The 21,152-nt window shown below is 35.9% G+C and overlaps 1 protein-coding gene across 2 annotated transcripts in view; it reads right to left on the reverse strand.

The window, feature by feature from the left end:
* The window catches only part of SLCO1A2 (solute carrier organic anion transporter family member 1A2), a 44,253-nt gene that overhangs the window by 13,374 nt on the left and 9,727 nt on the right, over positions 1-21,152 (reverse strand). For both annotated transcript variants that reach the window (XM_032347494.1, XM_032347493.1), the window contains exons 4-12: positions 20,366-20,498; positions 16,371-16,477; positions 13,748-13,894; positions 10,558-10,656; positions 9,796-10,017; positions 7,223-7,387; positions 5,600-5,795; positions 2,005-2,170; positions 905-1,077 (exon numbers count right to left, since the gene is read on the reverse strand). In XM_032347494.1, the coding sequence (XP_032203385.1) occupies positions 905-1,077; positions 2,005-2,170; positions 5,600-5,795; positions 7,223-7,387; positions 9,796-10,017; positions 10,558-10,656; positions 13,748-13,894; positions 16,371-16,477; positions 20,366-20,498 (1,408 nt within the window). The remainder of the gene's footprint in view (positions 1-904; positions 1,078-2,004; positions 2,171-5,599; positions 5,796-7,222; positions 7,388-9,795; positions 10,018-10,557; positions 10,657-13,747; positions 13,895-16,370; positions 16,478-20,365; positions 20,499-21,152) is intronic.

Here is a 21,152-nt window from a genome sequence, read left to right on the forward strand (position 1 = left end):
TTAGCATTTTAAAAAGGACAATGGACACAAAGGTCCATTTTACAAAGGACCATTAAGATCATATAGCTATCATATTCATGTGGGTGCCTATGGTAAGAGGAAGTGAAAAATGGAATGAAAAAAGCAAAATAAAACAAGAATGAAAACTTGTCCCAGCCTATGAGAATAATGTGCTATGCACTGAGAATCGTAATTATCTTAACTCTGCCTCTAAGTTCCAATAAAATACGAAGAAAAGAGAAAGAAATGCAAATTTTGTTCACTAGGAATATCTGCGATTGTTTACTAGGCATGAAGAATGCTGGAATTCAATGAACACATGTGTATGACACCGAAGTTTGAACTGGAGCTCTGCAGTTTCCTAGTTTGAGAAAGCCCTTCATCATTTGTCTCTCACGATAGACTTGTAAGAAGAGTTGAACATTTATTGTTACACCTATTTTTTTATTTAAAAAAATGAAGCTCAGATTAAGTGACCTGTTTAATGTCCTTTCGATAGTAACTGGTGACACCAAGGCTTCTGACAACTTTACACTCTGATGTCCTATAGCTTGAGCCATATGAAATGACTGCTAGGCAACTACTCTTTACCTATTGAAATGACCATTTCATACAGTTTATACTAAAATATAAATGTCTCTTCTTGTGTTAATGAGAGGTTCACATAATTTAACTGCAAAAAATAAAGGAAAAGTTAGGAAGAGAAATTCTGAAAGGTGAATATTCATACTCCTGAACTATAAAATTTTGTAAAATTCAACGATGCCTAATGTAGAACTTTTATTAAGTGATACATGAAAGCACTGAATTCTTAGATAACATAGGCTCCAAGTGGCTTTCTGAGAAAAAATTACCTTAATAAAGGGCCAAAAAGGAATCCAAATAAAGAAAATGATTTTTGTACCTTAGGAGAACCATATATCCAGGTATGGCAGATAAAGAATAAATGAAACTGCCAACTGCTGACAAGATTAAAAAGTACTGAAGCATCATGGAACAGTCATGTCCTTTGTCACACAGTCCAAGAACTGCAGATGCATTTCCTGATGTTTGAATGCAGCTACAATTTTGGAACACCTGTGTGAAAATAATATATTATCCTATTTAAGAAAGTAAAATTTCGAACACAAATCACAAATATTTTCTATATAGCCAGCCAGATCAAGATGGAGACTATTTATTCCCTTTATTCTCATCTCGATTATGGTCCCTATCAGGATTGTAGCATAAAACAAGACATGGAAAGGAGGTTTTAGAAAAATGCATTTCTTTCTAAATATGTGAAGTAAATTTGCAATAGCTCAGATATTCTAAAGTCATGTCTTTTAAAAATATATACTGTTTTGTTACAACAGGAAGCATAATAAAGTTGGCTTCAGAACACTCAGTGGAAATATTTAGATACTTACGAATAAAGCTTTATTTCAAAAAATACAGTTCATTTCAAAAAAACAGAGTAAAGTCAATCCTTTAAAAATTCTTGTATGTTTCCAGGTTTTCATAAGAATTTTATGAAAAATTTTTGAAAGTTTTACTTTATCACCAACCAACATTTTAAATATTGTAACATTATTTAGGCAAAGAAAAAAAGGCTAATTCCATCTTCTTAAAAAGCTGTCAGAACGTGAAAAATACAGAAAAGGAGAAAAAAAATGGCAAAGCAATTAGCCGGATAATGGAGATAAAAACCACCAACTTCATCTCAATGATAAAAATATTTTAGTCCAGAATATTTTTAAAATGAATTATCTGAGTAGTGACATTACTGCTATAAAATTAGAGATCAGTGATCAGTGCCCACTATATTCAAAAAAATTAAAGAAAAAGATTAGTGGTCAGACATTATGGAGTTAAAATAAGATTTATGGAATAAAAAGTAAATTAAATGAACATTCAGAAAGACTTCAATTTTACTTTTATCAAATGAGGACCCAGTTCATGTTGAAGTTTTCAGTGCAATGCATAAAACCAAAGTTCTGTAAAAAGACCAATAGAAGGTGTTACCATATTTATTCCTGCTCCAACAGATGTCTCACAACCAGCAAGACAAGCTGACATATATGACACACCATTGTTTCCACACACAGGGTCCCATGTTTTAGTTGGACAGTTGCAATCCCTGTTACAATCAGCAAGGATGGTATTTCCCACATATAAATCTTGTTGCATTCTGAAATGATTTAAAATAATGCATGAATATTGGAAGACTACTAGAGCATTTTCTTTTTCTTCTTTTCATCTTAATCCAAGATTTTATTTCCTCTCCTCCCCAAAGTAGAAACAGGAATCTTCCCACTATCCATGTGTGTCCCACTATCCATGTGTGGACTCAGTACTAAGCTCTGGCATTAAAAAATATCTGCTTTGGTGACCACATAGCCACTTTTCAGTGATTTTCTTCAGATAAAGAAATAGCCAAAACAGGCATTAACTGAGTGCCTATCACATAGAAGGTGCTTTTTCTGGCATTATTTGAACACAAAAATGAAGATGACCAAATCCCTGTGGTTGATCCATATGGTAGTAACAAAAGATCTTATGCTTGAACGCAACTTTGAAGATCAGAATCTGTAAGTTCAATTTGTAATGCAGATAGTACAGTTAGCTTTAGAAAGCTAACTATTTGAGTAAACAAATACATTCTCCTAGTATAAAGTATGTGCAGTGGTCACCAAAATGGCAAGGTAGGTTGTTCTGGAACAGTCTCCCTCCCAAGAAGACCAATTAGCAGCTATCCATAGATAAGATACCATAGTGAAAATCCCAGAACCTGGGGGTGAAGCTAAAGTACCCCCCTGGACCATGAAGACCTAGAGAGACCACATTGGAATGGTACAAGGAGCAGATGCACTCTAAACAAATTGCCCCACCGCCAGCTCAGCATAACGCCACTCTGGGAAGGCCTCCCTGGATCTACAATTTTGCCAGTGGGAAGAGAGAACCCAAGGTGGACATCAAGCTCCCTCGGCATTGTGAGATGTTTCCCAGGAGGCCCATTCAGGTCTCACCTCACGAGGATCACTGGGAGAATCTGCAGGCCTCACTCATGAGGAATTAGATAAAGAAGGAGAAAGGGGACAGGGATTATAGCAAGCAGCACTCAGATCCTGGCAGACTGTATTCTTACTTGCAGCATTGACCAAGTACAGATCCCAGCCTGTGGTACAGCTCATCTACAGAGCTGAATGGTGGCTCCTTTTGGCCAAGGAGCTCAGCTGGCACTTCTGCTTGACTTGGGTACCTAGTCAACAGGCCATGGTGGCCGTGGAGACAGTTCAACTGCCCCGTTTGAGCAGAGAAGCAAACTCACAGAACTGCCTAACTACTGAGCACAGCCTCCAGTCTTACCCATCCAGAAAGCCTGGCCAGAGAACCTAAGCCAGAGTCCATCCTATAGCCCTGCTCAGTCTGGGAGCCAAGCTAATAGCCCTGCTCTACTGTTAAATGTAACCTCTGGCCCCACATAACCAAGGAGCCTGAACAGTAACCCTGGGCAACCTCAGAGCCCAGACTACAGCACCACCCAGCAGTATAGCCCAGCCTTCGGCACTACCCGAAGTAGTAGTGAACACAGTGTGAAGCCTTGTTCAGGCAGGGAACCTATTCAGTGACTCTACCCAATCATGGAGCAGAGCTTGCAGCCTCACCTGATGAGAGAACATGGATAGTGATCCTACCCAACCAGAGGATGCAGTTTCTAGCACCACCTAACTCTGGGATACAGCTAGAGGCCTCTCTCCTGCAGAGGGCCTGGCCAGCAACCTTGTCCCAACAGTAGAGCACAGTTAGCACCTTGTGAAGCTCAGCCTGAACAAAACATTAGCAGAGAAATTAAGAAAACAATCCAATAATTGCATCAAAAGAATAAATACTTAGGGAATAAATTTAACCAAGGATGTGAGAATATGTACACTGAAAACTATTAGACATTGATGAAAGAAACTGAGGAAGACTCAAATAAATAGAAAGATATTCTAAGCTCATGGGCTGGAAGAATCAATATTGCTAAAATGTCCACACTACCACAAACAATCCGCAGATTCAGTGCAATCCCTAAACAGATTCCAGTGTACAACTGGCATTTTTCATAAACATAAGAAAACAATTCTAAAGTTTGTATGAACCCACAAATAAGTAGCCAAAACAATCTTGAGAAAGAAGAGCAAAGCTGGAAGTATCACACTTCTGGATTTCAAACTGTTTTACAAAGCTACAGTAATCAAAACGGTATGATATTAGCATAAAAAAGAGTCACAAAAACTATGGAACAGAATAGAGAACCCAAAAATAAACCCTGCATATATGGTTAATTTACAACAAGAGAGCTAAGAATTTACTGTGGGGGAAAGGATACTCTCTTCATAAATGATGTTGGAAAACTGGACAGGCACATAAAAAGAGTGAAACTAGACCACTATCTTACCCAATACACAAAAAATAAACTTAAATGGATTAAAGACTTAAATTTAAGACCTGGAGCCATAAAATTCCTAGAAGAAAATGTAGTGGGTGAACTCTTTAACATCAATCTTGGCAATGATTTTTTGGATTGACACAAAAAAGCACAAGTAACAAAAGCAAAAATAAGTGGAACCACATCAACTAAAAAGCTTCCAGACAGCAAGGGAGATCATAAACAAAATGAAAAGACACCATATGAAATGGGGGTAAATATTTGCAAATCATATAGGTGTTAAGCAATTAATATCCAAAATATATTTTAAAAACTAATAAAACTCAATACCCAAAACTAAAATCTAATAAAATCCAATACCAAAAAAGCAAACAAGCTGATTTTAAAATGGTCAGAGGATCATTTTAAAGCCTTTTGACTAAGACCAAGTATTAAAATGGGCAGAGGAACTAAACAGAGAATTTTCCATAGAAGACATACAGATGGCCAATAAGGAAATGAAAGGATACTCAATATCACCAGTCATTAGAGAAATAAAAATCAAAGCCACAATGAGATATCATCTCACATCTGTTAGGATGTATTATCAAAAGTCAACAGAAAACATTACTCTGCATAACCCTCCTATAAATTCAGCTAACCCTCAAATACATATCCAAAACTATTCAATGATAGAGACATAATTAGACAAATGAAATGTGTGAATTTACATATGAATTAATATATCATGTGTTCGGATTCAGTTATGCTGGATGTGAGCCCATTGTGGAAACATATAAAGGTGATTGAGACTTTATAGGTAATTCTTAATTTTACCCGCTTATGAAAGTATAAAGTATATGGATCATATATCTTAATACAACCTAAGACTGTTGGTAGTTTATTTGATATCCACTTTAATATCTATTAGTATCATACACACACACGTGTGGTCATAAACTCACTAACCCTATGATATGTTCCCAACCTCTTTAATAAGCCTAGAACCTGGAGGACTAGGCTTATAATTGACAGATGGAGAAAAGATAAAGACCATGGATTATTGTTGTGAATTCTAATTAGCTAATGATCTGGTCATGGGTAATCATTGAATAAAATACATTATTAACTATATTCATTAGAAATGAATGAACATTATGAATGTTAGATGAACATTAGAAATGTATTTATTAGAAAACAACATACCCTTTATAAGTGGTGGTTATGCCAGCAACTGAAGAATTATCACAAATCATGAGAAAACACAAAAAATGGAGAAGATACTCAATTAAAGATAACCAACATCCTATGTGGGCAGCTTGTTTGACAGTAATCTTGAACTTCTTCATAATTAAACCACCAGCTATATATCCAATGCATATTGGAGGTAAGTTATAAATACCTATAAATGTAAATAAAATGTTATTTACAAAGAGACTTAGCAAAAGAACAAATATAACACTTATCTAATATGCCTTACATAAGAAATCATTTAGATCCAACTCACAGTGAAGAAAGCTGATTGAATTTTATTCTCCATTTAGTTAATATATCATATATATATATCAAGCCTTAGGTTGTATTAAGATATATGATCCATATACTTTATACTTTCATAAGCGGGTAAAATTAAGAATTACCTATAAAGTCTCAATCACCTTTATATGTTTCCACAATGGGCTCACATCCAACATAACTGAATCCAAACACATTATATTAACTAAATATTATCTCACATCTGTTAGGATATATTAACTAAGTGGAGATAAAATTACGTACAGAGAGATTTTTAAATGCCCCACAATGTCAAAGTATTTTGAAGACTGTTATCACTATTCTTCCTTTAATTGATTATAGTAGGTTGTAAATTTCTTGTATGCAGGGGTCATATTCTACATTTCCTTCTAATGGTTCAGGTAGGAGTGACAAGTCAAAGTTGGTCATTAGTTTATGATTAATATAATTTTGCGGTTGTTTATACCCACTCTAGATGTTGAGAATTTGACTTAGTTCAAGATACTTTGGAAGATTGCTGAGCCTGTGATTGTCAAGTACGTTTACATTTCATGTCTCTCTCCCTAGAAAAAGGGGGAAACATCAAGAAAAAGGAAAAGACAGTGCTCGGTTGCATCATTACAATGCCAGGGTAAGTGAATCCCATCAACATTTTCTTGGGAGACTGGTTAAAAATTCATTCCAGGATACCACACCAGATTGTCTAATTTAGTATGTTTGAGGTGGGCACCAGGTATCTGAACTTTTAACAAGCACTCTAGGTGATAAGGCTGCAGGCAGTCTGGGAAATTCATTTTTCAAAACAGTAAAAAGCTCTCACGGGAAAGCCAACGTGGGAGAGAGACACTGGAGGTAATGTGTGGTCTTGGGAGAAACAGAATGCTTGGGCTGTAAAGACGCCTCAAACCACCAGAGGGCCCAGGGAACTCAGGAATTCATAACCTGGAGTTAAAAGAGGAAAACTCAGATTCCTAACGAATTAACATTGTTTTCCTTTTTATGTTAATGGTTTGCTTCTCTGAAAATTATCTCTAATCCGTACATTCCCCAGGATTTCCAAAAATATTTTGAATTTGTATTCTGACTGGAGAAAGACCAGAAAAGAAAGCCAGGATTTCCTGGCTTCTTTCCTTCCCTTCCTTGTTGATTTCCCTGGAGAATGGAAGGGGGAAATGCGCCAGAGACAGAAACATCTCCACATATATCAGTTTAGGAGTTTGCTAGACCCATCATAGTCACACTGTTTACCCTTTCATGGTTAAAAAAAAAAGGGGGAGAGGGAAGAGCTACTGATGGAGAGAAGAATAAACATACCAATTAGAAAGATTGCATCTGAAGATGATTTTCCATATTGCTGTTCCAGATATTTAGGCATGAAGGTGAACATATTAACAAATGCATTGAACTGTACAATGCTAATTAGTATGAAAAGCATATAAATTGGGTTGCATAAAAGACTTTTCATGAATGGTAAAAAATCTGAAATGAAAGAATGACAATAGTGTTAAACTAGCTTGACTTTGCATTTTGAAAATGACTTTTTCTAAAACACCAACCTCCCCTCTCAAATTAAGTTTTTCATTTATGGTGCACATACTTGTTTTTGTTTTGCTTTGCTTTATTTTGTTACCTCCTGAAAGCTAAAGTTATATCACTTTGTTACCCTCTGCAAGTCAGTAATGCAGCTGACTGTGCAGGGAGCAGAACACAACTGTTTTACCATCACTAAGTCACTATTGTGTCTTAAGGAAAAACTATAACATAATCCAAATATTGTCTATGTTCATACCAGTTTCTTTTTTCTTCTTCTTTTTTTCCTTCTACTAATATCCTCTCTTTTCTAGAGATTGCCTAAAATGAAAGATGTTTGTTCTGTTTTTTTAAAGCTTAGAAGGAGATCAACCTGATAAAGTTCACACTCAAATATTGATATTATTGCTCCTGACCATTTAAAATATGTGGGAATTTATGGTATATAATTTTCTCAAGTGCCGGTATTTTCCTACTTCCACAGAATGACAGTTTGGTCCTGCCAGTAGTTCATACTGGACACACAATGAAACCACCTAGGGATCTTTTAAAATATAAACTCCCAGGTTCTACTCTCTGAGATCTTGATTCATTTGGTACTTATTTAGGATTATGTAAATGATATAACCCAAACTTGCTGCTGTCAGTATGGACTGACACAGCTCAGGGCCAAACTTGTGACCCATTTCTTGGAAATGTTCCAAATTCATCCTACCACCATTCTGGGGGTAAAGTCTCACCTATAATTACTTTTCACTTTTCCTATCTTCACATTCTTTGTCTTGATTTCCTTACTTACTGTATATTTTTTGCCCAATAAATTGGCTGGAATCCAAAGGATCCATAAATAAATTCAGAGAGAGAAGGGTGCATAGCTTAATGCAAAGAAACCTATTGTAGCTGTAGAATTCCTATTTATGAATAAAATACATGGCAGGTGAGAAGTGCTCAGAGCACTTTGGAGATTTTTAAGTTGTCCATGTTTGTTGACATCTCTGTTCTAGTAGATAAGTCTCAGTAGTTCAAATCTCTTTTCTATATGTCGCATACTAAGTTCAGCTGTTCCCTAGTTGTGAAAACTGATCTTGCAGATCAAAAACAATATTCTATGTTAAAATCTTCTATTAGTCCATATCAACCTTTCAGAAGGAATTGTGAGTATAATCATGACCACTTTGAGAATTTTGAAAGGTTCTGAATTGGCTTCAAATGATCTGAGAAGTATTATGTTTAATAACAGTTTAAGTGAATGTGTAATTGTTAATAAAAAATTCTGTGTAAACTGGTATTATAATTTATGGGTGATGGTAGAAGTAGCATCATCAACAGTAATAACACTAATACTAGTAGCAGTAATAATAGTAATATGTGCCAGGGCTCCTTTTACTCTCACACAACAACTCTGTAATAATAAGTACTGTTATTAACCCATTTTACAGATAAGGAGACTGAATCTCTCTTCACCTTCTAAATGAACAATCTTTGAGTGTTCCAAGGCCCAGGCCATACCTCATACAAATTAAATCGGACCTCCTGGAAGTGCTACAATATTTCTGGGCATCAGTATTTTTTAAAAATTTCCCAGGTAATTCCAATATATGGACCAGTTTGAGAATCAGTGTTCTTGAACATTAAATACTTAGATTACTTTAGCTTAGTTTCCCATAGAAACACTTTCTGTAAATTATTCTTTGAGATTTTATTGAAGATGTATCCAAAAGGGGAAAAAAAACTGTTCTATAAAATATGCACTTGTATTTGCTGAAAAACTATGTTGTTCCATAGTGCTTGCATTATACATCATATGATAAGTTTTTCTTTTTTTACAGTGTGTCACTCGGAGAACACTTTCTCTTTGAGAATTATTCTTCTTCTTTCTATCAAGTATAGAGAGTTCTGTGACCTCTCTTTTCTTTTTCTGCCTTAATGTGCAGGAAGCTCATAGTTAATCTAACATTTTTTGTTGTTATTGTTTCAGAACTATACATTTATTTGCAATAGTGTATATTTTTCCTCCTTTTGTTCTCCATTTGTATTCTTTTTAATTAGACCTATGTTCTCTATAAAAAAGGATTTTTTTAAAGGCAAATGAGAGTTTATTTATTTAGTGCCTGAATTAACATAAGATTTTGTATATATGTTGATAACAGATAATTTGGCTTCCAAATTATATCACTTATTTCCAAGGAGTAGCACAGGAAGACTCAGACTTGTTAGACATTATTGACTACTGACTATTAATGACAAATTATCTTAATGCACCCTAGCGTGATACAGTGTTAAAGTGAAATATAGACACATCTCTAAAAAAAAAAACAAAAAGTAAATTATATGGTATTTAGAATTTTTATATTTGCCTTTAGTGATTCCATCCTTTTCCTTCTTGACTTTTTCGCTTTGTTTCTCTTCTTTCTCATTTTTAATGATGTCTGCATTATTCTTTAGTCCTTCCTTTGGAAGCGTTTTGGGCAGAAAGAAAAAAGGAATGGCAGTAAGCACATTCACTCCTGCACAAATCAAAAAGCCAAACCACCATGCACCAACCCAACGAGTATCAGTGGGAGTTATGGTCAGATCATCTGTAAAGAAATATACACATTTTTATTAGCTTGTCACAAATTCTTGCATGAGCTATAGAAAATTATTAATATTACAGTTTTCAGGTTTTATCCAAGTATAGAATTTGTAAACAACTTAGACAATCATGAAATTTGTCTGATGATAGGTGGTATTACAATATTGCCTAGCAATAAATTATTTTCGTTCTCTGTCCTCTCCTGTAGGGACTTTATAAACAGATACTTATTAAATAACTATAAGCTCTAATTACATATAAATAATAATTTGATTAAAAGAAATTCAGACCTATGTTGTCTTTATATCTCTTGAGAAAAGGAAACATAGTTGTGGCACAATAGAAAGAGCACTGGATTTTCAGCCAGAAGGTCAACATTTTAATTTGTTTTCCTGCCCCCTGGTTTGAAATATTTGAAAAATTATTTAAACTCCTTTACTCCAGTTGGCACACATGAACCTACTAAAGCAAGAATGACCTGTGATAACATAACTGGAGGTGATTTGTGTATTCTAGACACTATAAATAAATTTTATTGAATTACCTGTGTTCACAGATCCAGTGTCAACATAAACATTTGCACAGAATGATGCTAACAAAAGTCCAATCAAAGGACCAATGATAGCTCCTGTTTCTACAAACCCTAAAAATAAATGAAAATATAAAGTTATAGTATAGTTATATATCCACATAAAGAGTCCTAATTCCATAAAGAGTTTGAAGATGCATTGTTTGTGCCTCAGATATGTTTGCCTTAAACTTCCAATTTGTAAGAAAATTAAGCTTGGTGTACGTATAAGTAAAAAGTTTGTTTCTGTTAATGTGGAGAAAAAGAACCTCAATATTTAAAGCCACATTCTCTAGTCCTCCAAATTCTTTTGTGTGATAAATCGTAGGTAAAATCTGCTGTAGCAGCATTGGCTGGGATCATGCTGTTGACAAAACCACAACACAGAGTGAGATTCTTTTGTTGCTTTCTGTAGGCACAGTTTTGGAGGAATTCCAGACCAACACCACGTTACAGTAATTTTCTCATGACATGTTCTTCAGAAAACCTTCACTCCCACATTTCTGACTTGAAACCTCTTCTTCTGGCTATGCTCTCACTGATACTGATACTTCTCTTCTTTGATCATGATCTCCTTTCCTATCCTCCACATTCTTGCCTTCTATTCTCATCAGTCCCCTCTGCCCTCACGACTTCTTACTCATCTGGAATTTCATCATCGGTGAGCTCATGGCCTACCTGCGATTCAGAATGAAGGCTGAGCCATCCCCATTGCGGAGAACACAGACATAACCTTCTTCAATGTGCTGCTCCTTCCTTCAAAATATGTCTTCCTCTTTTTCCATGGTTCCATAGGCTACGCCCCTCCCCCCCAAACTTGACTTCTTGACCTCAACCCCTTCTATCTTCTCTGAGGTCTTGCTCAACTAGACATGGTTTTGTGTGTGTGTGTGCTGGTTTGGTCTTCCCTGTTCACTGATTACAATATCTCACATCTCTACCCTGCTTGCTTTCATTTCACTGCTCTGCATTTACAGCCTCACCACTTCCTGAATCTGCTCAAATCCTTCCAAAATACTTGCAGGTAGCACCAGTATCCTTTTTGCCACTTATTTGGTGTCCTTTTCTGGTCTCCATTCTCCTAACTCTTTATGTTATTTGACACTGCAGACTAGCTCCTCTTTTGACATTTCCTCCTAATACTTTCACTAAACTATGCATTTATTGTTTACTTTTTCCCTTGTTACTACTCCTTTGATTTTTTTTCTTCTCATTCTTCTCAGTAACTAAAAGTGTTCCTTTGTGTTTTAATGTAGAATTTCTCATTAACTCATTTCTCTCTCTCTTTTTTAAAATTTTATCTATTTAATTGAGAGAGACAGAGCATGAGAGGGGAGAGGGTCAGAGGGAGAAGCAGACTCCCTGCTAAGCAGGGAGCCCAATGTGGGACTCTATCCCAGGACTCCAGATCATGACCTGAGCTGAAGGCAGTCGCTTAACCAACTGAGCTGCCCAGGTGCCCCACTCATTTCTCTCTTAATTTCATTTGTTTCCTCTATGTAAGTGACTCTCAACATTCATTTCTACTTTTCTGTTCTCTCCTAAACTTCAAAGTCATACATGGAACTATTTTCTCCCATTGTGTAGCTTATTGATTTATAGTTATTTAATTATATGCATGTGCACATTTTATTTATTTCATTTTTTAAGTCTGATTTTTTCTCTAATTTAATTACACACAGGTATTTATCAGATTTGGTTGATTTATAATTATGTAGTTATTTATATACTAAAATTTATATGGACTATGTCTTATTCATCTTAGTACATATAGAGATTATTACTATTATTTCCATATATTATACACCCTAGTATTTATTGAATAAAGAAACACAGATTATAACAAAGGGTTTGTTAATTTATTGCAGGCAAGCATTTGTATTCTTTCAAGATAAATATTTGTATTTTTTCAAGATAAATAAATAAGTGATTTGAAAGGACAGAAAAGAAAAACATCAAAAAAGCTTATTGAAAAATCAATGAATGATCAAAAAGAGCCAAAGACTACTTGGGGTAAGATCCTCTAAATATTTTGATCTATCTCAATTATGTATAACTCTGCTCCAATTTTCTTTCACCCTCTTTGACATTTCTGATTCTTAAAATATATGTCTACATTAATAGCAAAATATGTCCAAACTAAAAGTTACACTTTTGTAAATAACAACAGATGGAACAACTAAAGAATACAAATAGCTATTCATAATAAATTAAGAACATTTAGGAGATTAGTAGACTACATAAGAAGGTAGATCTTATTTTGGTTATTGTGGGAGGTGACATTGATTGATTTTAGAAAAGGAAATTTCACGAAACATAACCAAAAGTATGAACCAGATATTTGTGAAGAATCTGAAAAAGCCTGACTAGCATGGAGAGATTGTGAAGAAACCAAACAGATTGAGTAGTAATTGGAGAGATTAGATTTAGTAAAGAAAGAGCTAGTATGTTTTATTGACATGGTAAGGAAGACATGATTAAAACATTTGAGAAAAAATATACTGCAAGAGTGTTTATTAGAAATTGAAAGAATATGCTAGTGATAACATGACCAATGAAGATGTTATAATAATCTATAGATGAAGTAATGAAGACCCAAACAAAAATAGATGTAATGAAAATAGTGAGAAAGATTTTGAATGTAAGAGACATTTTTTTTTTCTAAAGATTTTATTTATTTGTCAGAGAGAGAGAGGGAGAGAGCGAGCACAGGCAGACAGAATGGCAGGCAGAGGCAGAGGGAGAAGCAGGCTTCCTGCTGAGCAAGGAGCCCGATGTGGGACTCGATCCCAGGACGCTGGGATCATGACCTGAGCCGAAGACAGCTGCTTAACCAACTGAGCCACCCAGGTGTCCCTGTAAGAGACATTTTAAAGAAAACATTGGTAAGTCACTTAACAGACTTGGTATAGAATGGTGTCAAGGAAATGGATGAATCAAAGAGAACTCCAGGGGTACTAGATGAGTGGTATTTTTAATAGCAAAAAGCAGAGTTAGAAAAGAGGCTTATTTGGAGTTAGCTCGATTTGGTAAACTTTTATTGATGACCAGCTGTACCAAGGTACTCTTCTCATCATTCTGGAAATCACTGAGTCTGAGTAACTGACATCCACCTGTAAGGAACTTCCTTTCCTGAGAAGAGGTTAAGGCAGATTTTCAAACTCACCAATATATAAAGGAGAGTTTTCAGATTTGGCAAAATCTTCTATGTAGGAAATACCCAAAGGCATGATGGGAGTTTCACCAATTCCACGTACGATATTTCCTACTAGTACATACACCCACATTAATGATTTCACTTCTTTCACACAGTCTGTATTAAAAGAAAAAAAAAGATATTGTATTAGTGTTTTGGTAGTAAAGTATCAGTAATACTTAATTCTAGATTTTTGGTCAATATTTCAATTCTTTTTTTTTTTTTTAAGATTTTATTTATTTACTTGACAGACAGAGATCACAAGTAGGCAGAGAGGCAGGCAGAGAGAGAGGAGGAAGCAAACTGCCCGTGGAGCAGAGAGCCCGATGTAGGGCTCGATTCCAGGACCCTGAGATCATGAGCTGAGCCTAATGCAGAGGCTTTAACCCACTGAGCCACCCAGGTGCCCCAACATTTCAATTCTTATGTGACAGGCATCTTGTCAATGATTTATACTACTATGTCAGCTATGCATTATTGGACCATCCTATTTGCATTTTCTGACAGGGTACTTAGGTATGGCCAAATGTAAGTGGCATGTTGGAGCCAGTTCCTACTGTGTTGGAATAGATGAGTGGTATACACATCTCTTTTCAATTTAGTATTTAATAGCAACACATTGGTAGTTTGATGGCAGTATTTATACACACAAATTGACAAACACTAAAAGCCAGAAATTTTTTCCCTCCAGAGAGACAGTCTATCAGCACCTACTGAACCCAGCTGGCTGCTGTGAGAGCTACACCCCTTCTATACTAACTTAAGGAAGAGAAAAAAACAAACACAAATATCTCTTTCTAGAATTGATACTCTGAGATTTCAATAAGAATCTCTCTGAAGTTTGAATTCTCTACAGCTCTAATTACTTTATAGAAACTAAAAATATTTAACCAGTCCGTAATCACATTTTTTTAAAGATTTTATTTATTTGACAGACAGAGGTCACAAGTAGGCAGAAAGGCAGGCAGAGAGAGAGAGAGGAGGAAGCAGGCTCCCTGCTGAGCAGAGAGCCCGATGCGGGGCTGGATCCCAGGACCCTGGGACCATGACCTGAGCCGAAGGCAGAGGCTTTAACCCACTGAGCCACCCAGGCGCCCCCCGTAATCACATTTTATCTATAGAACCTACTGTATACTGTAACCATCAAATAATTTTTAACAGAGAAACCAAACCCAATCCTTGAAGCAGCGCTGCTCAGTAGAGTAACAAAGAGTAGGCCAAAAGGAATGAAAGGGAGGAAGATAGGCAGTTGTCTGAAAACAGCCAATTCTGTTCTAAGCCTATATGGCTATCAAGCCAGGAGGACACTCTTTAGGGTCATGTTTTCAGAAAAGTGAATGACAATTTATTTTTGTCTTTTATAATCTGCCCAGGTACCCACAGATATGAGGCTCCTGAACTCAGTTGGGCTATAAATATCTTGTGAGGTTTATCTCTCAGTTATTCCCAGTCCAGAAAATCATAATGCCCATTTCTGGGTATTCATGTTCCCCCCCCCCGCCATGGTGAGCACAGTGTCTAGAGATCATGGGCACATTCTAGGCCTACTCCAGGACAAAATTTAGCATGTCAGGTGGTCAAAGAATTAATGTACTTTTCTGGAAATTCTCTAGACTGGGAAGGTTTTGATTTATCTACTACAATGCAGATTAAAAAAAAAAAATAGGAAATAGGACCTAGGTCAGCCTTTGGAAAAAGTCAGTTCAAGAAAAGAATATAGGCCACCATTGATGTCACAGGGCTTTTTGTTTGTTTGTTTGTTTCCCCAGGGAGTTGCTTTGGCGTAGAGTTTCTGAGACAGCTATTCTTATACTCCTTGAAACTGTTTAGTTTCCTCTGATTCCATGCCAGCAGTGAAATTCCCAGCCGTGGGGATGAATGTAACTCCTACTGATATGAATCCAGCATAAAAATGTCCCCATCAGAGGAAGAGAAGTTCTGGTCTGAGGTAAATCAGTGGGTTAGTTCCAGACTAAGCATCGCCAGATGATTATATAGGTCCCTTCACATATGAAGGAGCAGAAGCTGGATGTTGGTGTCTGGGACTGCAGGAAGCCAGAAGCGCGACTATTGTGTCAGAATATGAATTAGTATCTCTGGTAAAAAGGAAGAAGTAGAGCAGAAAGACAAGGTCCTAGTTTAGCAGAAAGAGAATAGAGTAAATCCGAGTCACAGTATACTTGCCTGCTTTCTCTGCTATAGAAGACCTGTGTTATAACACAAATCTTTTTGTTTCTGTTACTCATTTACAAATCATCAGCATAAATCCTCTTTCTAAGATGTTTTTCTCTGTGGAATAAACTCTAAGTGGTCCTTGGATGGATGTCTTTGACTTATTTTTAACTAACCATTTCAAAGAATAGATAAGACATTCTGATTATGTATATTCAAATATGAGAGGAATAACATTTAAATTATGGGCCATTTCTATTTCCCTCCATGATCTCCTCCAAAATCTCTGAAAAAAAATTTTTTTTCTTTTGTTCATTTACCTTACTCACTTAACCAAACGTAATAACATTCAAAGCCCCTCAGCAGAAAGTGTTCAGTTACAAATTCACTGAACAGAAAGCAGTACAATGAAGTAGACAACCTGATGGATCTTCTGTTGGTCTGAAAATCTGGGTTCCATTTTCCATACACAAGAAACTGTTTGAGGACAAATTGCCTGAAACTGAAACTGTAGATTCATATTCATATCTGTATGAACACAGGGAAAACATGGTGATGTTAAGGAGCCAATGAAGACAATGTGAGCATTGTGCAGATTAACTCCTGCTTCACTTAAGACACAACATCTAAATCCAGGAAAGATTTCTTTTCATTTTGCCACCTAATCATCATAAATTAATATAATCAAAAAGAATTTGCCACTCACTGTCAAGGTACAATCCCATGACAGCTAGCTTTCAATTATCTGTATGTGAATGAGCTACCTTTTAAATCATCTGACATTAATCTTCAGTGGTTTTTAGGTGATCATTTCCTGGAAATAATTACTGTGGGAGAAGGAACAGAAACCAACAAAAAGAATAGACTCAACAAAATATAATTAAAGGCTTGTGGGGGAAAAAAAAACAACACAACAAAACAGGTCTCCCATTTCTGAGAATCCAAACAATAATCCCTTCATGTGTTCATTAGTGTCCTCAGAGAAACAAAACATGTACCCATCATAATGAGAAACCTTAGGAGAATCTCAAACACTGTGGCAGCACAATGTAATGACTTTTTCATTTCTCATTAGAACAAAAGTGTTAATAATCTGTGACTATTATCTTAGGCGAATTACCACAAGATCCACATGCCTTTTTCCAGAAAGAAAATTACATGCTGCAACAATGGAGGAAAATATGTCCAGGTCTCTTTGTTAGTAATTGCACTGGGTTGGTTTCTATATTTCTATTAGAGAAGAGAAAGCCAAAGAAAACTTGCCTTTCTGAGTTTCAAATAAGCTAAAGAGTGTTATGCTTGGATGTCACCAAAAGTCCTAATCATTGTGTTACAGAACATAATAAAAAGGGTTAAAATACCTTCCCCTTAGAATAACTGCCCAGAGATACCCATAGAATTTGGCTTTGAATTGTGGACAAAGGCTCTGTCTCCAAGCCCATGATCCCATGAAACATGGGAGCTTCAGACGGAAAACAAAAAACAAAAAACAAAAAACAAAAAAACTAACCTTTGACAGAGTATAGAAAGAAATTAAAATAATAACTGAATATTACTTGTTTCTCCTTGAAACCTCTGATCCCTTCAGAAATAACTGAAAGTTGGAGTATCTTTTTCATTTAAATTACTTCTTAAAACCCTGTAACTCATTCCATGTCCATTCATTCCCCCCAAATATTTCCAAATTGGTAGTAATGGATTTTAAAATAGGAAAGGAAAAAAACATAATACTATGTGGATAAAGAGAAGGGAGGATTTAACAAGAAGAGAGAGTTTAATAGGATTTTGAAAATAAAAAAAGCAGATAAGTGAATGATCACTGAAATTGTGGATATGAGAAACATAACCCTGAGTAAGTGGCTATAGGAGAGCAACTAAACACACGCCATACAAACCTGAACAGCTTCAGGCAAGAAACAAGATACTTCTAATGTGAGAGTATGCATGGTCCCAAAAGAGGATTGCTTTAAAGTGTGTATAAGGAGCAGTTAAGCCTTTATAGACATCCTCTGCCATCGACACTGATTATGCCCTTTGTCTCTAGAGGCTAAATAGGTACTGAGGCTAGGGAAGCCATACTAAAAACTGCAGATATTAGGTTAAAAAAATCTACATACTGAAAATCGAGATTCCCACCCCCATGTTCTGGTAGCCAAGCTCCAACCTCCCAGAAAACAAATTGGAGAATCACCACCTAAGAAAACTCACTGTTTAGGGGCAGTTCTAAGTCACCTAAAAAATAGCTAGTCCCTATACAATCACCCTACAAAGAAGTCCTCCATTAATTAAGCCTTATACACATACACAGAACTTCCAGTTAGTTGCTTGTTGTTATTCCTCTTTCTTAAATGTGACTCGATAACCGAGAACCACCAGATATATGGGGAAAACCTGTAACAGTAAAGATAGAGACAGAAACAAATAAAAACTGTACACTCACAGAAAACAGAGATAATGAAGTGAGATGAATAAAATTTAGACAAAGAAAATTTACAAAAGGACATTGCATTCTTGAAAGAAGAACAAAATGTTCCATAAAAAGATACATTCAAGGATCAAAAGAGTTGTTGAAAATTTAAACTGTGCTAGCAAAAGTTAGAAATTCATTCAGAGCTTTGGAAGATAAAAATGTCTCCCAAAAAGTTATAAAAAGATGAGGATATAGAAAACTGGAGAAAAAAGATGAGAAATATATAAACTTAATCCAGTATGTACAGAATTCAAATAGTAGAAGTCCTAGAAAGAGAAAATGGGGAGGAGGTACATCATCAAAGAAATAATACATGTAAGTTGTCCAGATTGAAGTCACCTAGCACAATGGAAGAAAAGCATTTATACCAAGATAGTTATGATGAATACAGACTCCAGAGCTTAAAAGAAAACCCCAGTAGCTCCCAGAGAAAAGAAACTGGTCACAGGGATTAGAATGGCATAAGAGTCTCAATAGTAACACTGGAAACTAGAAAACACTGGAATGATGTCTCCAAAATCCTTAGGAAGATATTTCTTTTTTTTTTTTTTTTTTTTTTTAAAGATTTTATTTATTTATCAGAGAGAGAGAGGGGGAGAGAGCGAGCACAGGCAGACAGAATGACAGGCAGAGGCAGAGGGAGAAGCAGGCTCCCTTCCGAGCAAGAAGCCCGATGTGGGACTCGATCCCAGAAGGCTGGGATCATGACCTGAGCCGAAGGCAGCCGCTTAACCAACTGAGCCACCCAGGCGTCCCAGGAAGATATTTCTAATCTAGAATTTTATATCAGCCAGGCTATCAATCAAATATGAGAGAAGAATAGAATATTTTCAGATGTCCACGGTCTTAAAATTTCTACTTCCTTTACATATTTTTCCAGAAACCTATTAGATTATGTTTTCCACAAAAAGGAGTAAGAGTAAAAAGTAAAGCAGAAGATATGATAGCCAAGATATAAGTTAACTAAATGGAGAATAGAAGCAAACAAATTCCAAGGATAACAGTGAGGGAAGATTTCAAGGAAGGAGCCATGCACCAAGCCTGGGGAGATTCCCATTCAGACTGCAGACAAAGAATTGATGGTGACATAGAACTATCTCTAAAACAAAAATGAGACTCCGTGATATGTATGAGCATTTTGAGATTTTGCCCTATCAGTGGAGACTTTGCTGATGATTAGTGAGAGATTAGAAAGAAAGAAAGAAAAAAAGAAAGAAAGAAAGAAAGAAAATGACTCAGTAAAAAGAGAACAATTATTAAATCCAAGGAAAATAAAGATGATATAAAAAAGGAATAACAACATGGTTCAGCAATGAAAGATACTTACATAGTCATACACATGGAAATAGTGAATATAATTTTATAGCAGAAAATCAATATATGTTACAGAACACAAAAGTATTAACAACTAAAAGGATGAACATTTACTTAGAACCATGGAGACAAATAGCAGAAGAAAGTACTAAAAGATTTACAAGTAGCTACTCATGGAAAGCAGTAATATGAACAATGTTGAAGGGATAGGGGACAATTCTTTTTTCAAAACAAATCTAATTTTACAAGTTGATGCACATATTACTTTGGTAAAAATTAAAATAAAAATCATCCTTCAGACTGGTCTTTTAGTAACCTACATACAAGTAAACAGAACCTCATTGTATTAGAAGTGTCTAAAGACATTTTACCAGGTCCTAAGACTCTTTTCATCAGACTCCACTCCATAAAGTCCCAAATCTCTGTTTCATAGATGGACAAAATGTGACTATGTAAGTGAAGCAGGGCAGCCTAGAGCCCAACTGACTTGTGGAACGAAATCTGCATCTTTCAGCTCCCATTGCTGTGCTCTGTGCTTTTAGGAAGTATTGTTCCTAGAAAGGAAATTTCAAGTTTCATTCCATATAGCCAAAAGTTGAACATAAAAAGTCACCAGAAACTGGTATACTTACCGGTCCATGAGGAAATGAGGTAGAGATTGTAAGAAACACCCTAGGCCCATAACCACACATCCAACACCAATCAGTATAGGTCTATGTAATTTGGTTCCAAAATAACTCACAAATATAATCAACAAAAGATTTCCTAGGAAAAAATTAAGATAAAAATGAATATCTTAATAAGTATGATCAATAGTTTAGCTTCATCCAGTCATTTACTATCTGGCATTTATTGTATAAAAACTATTTTGAGTACCAGGACTGGTGCTAGCAATGTATGAAGCAATAAATGAATAATAAGACACAACTCCTGCTTTGAAGAATGACTCTGTTTCACAATCTCAACAAATATGTAAACAGATCTCTGTGGAACATGAATATTTCAAGAGGGCAGGGCACCTGGGTGGCTCAGTGGGTTAAGCCGCTGCCTTCGGCTCAGATCATGATCTCAGGGTCCTGGGATCGAGTCCCGCATCGGGCTCTCTGCTCAGCAGGGAGTCTGCTTTCCTTCCTCTCTCTCTGCCTACCTCTCTGCCTACTTGGGATCTCTCTCTCTCAAATAAATAAATAAAATCTTTAAAGAGGGCAGAAGAGAAGCCATTGGAAGGGACTGAGCAATGGTTCTAAGAGATGTTAAAGACTGTGTGTGTGATTATGTAGCTTAGAAAAATAGGATGCAAAGTAGGTGTTAGACTATATGTCACCTCTGGCCTTTCTCTCCATGTCTGCTCCATGCTTGAAAAGAGAAGCCAAAGTCAAATTCAGATAGATATATGTTTTAACTCGTGCTTTAAATATA

The sequence above is a fragment of the Mustela erminea genome, chromosome 6 (genome assembly GCF_009829155.1).
Source record: "Mustela erminea isolate mMusErm1 chromosome 6, mMusErm1.Pri, whole genome shotgun sequence".
In the NCBI taxonomy this organism is placed as follows: Eukaryota; Metazoa; Chordata; class Mammalia; order Carnivora; family Mustelidae; genus Mustela; species Mustela erminea.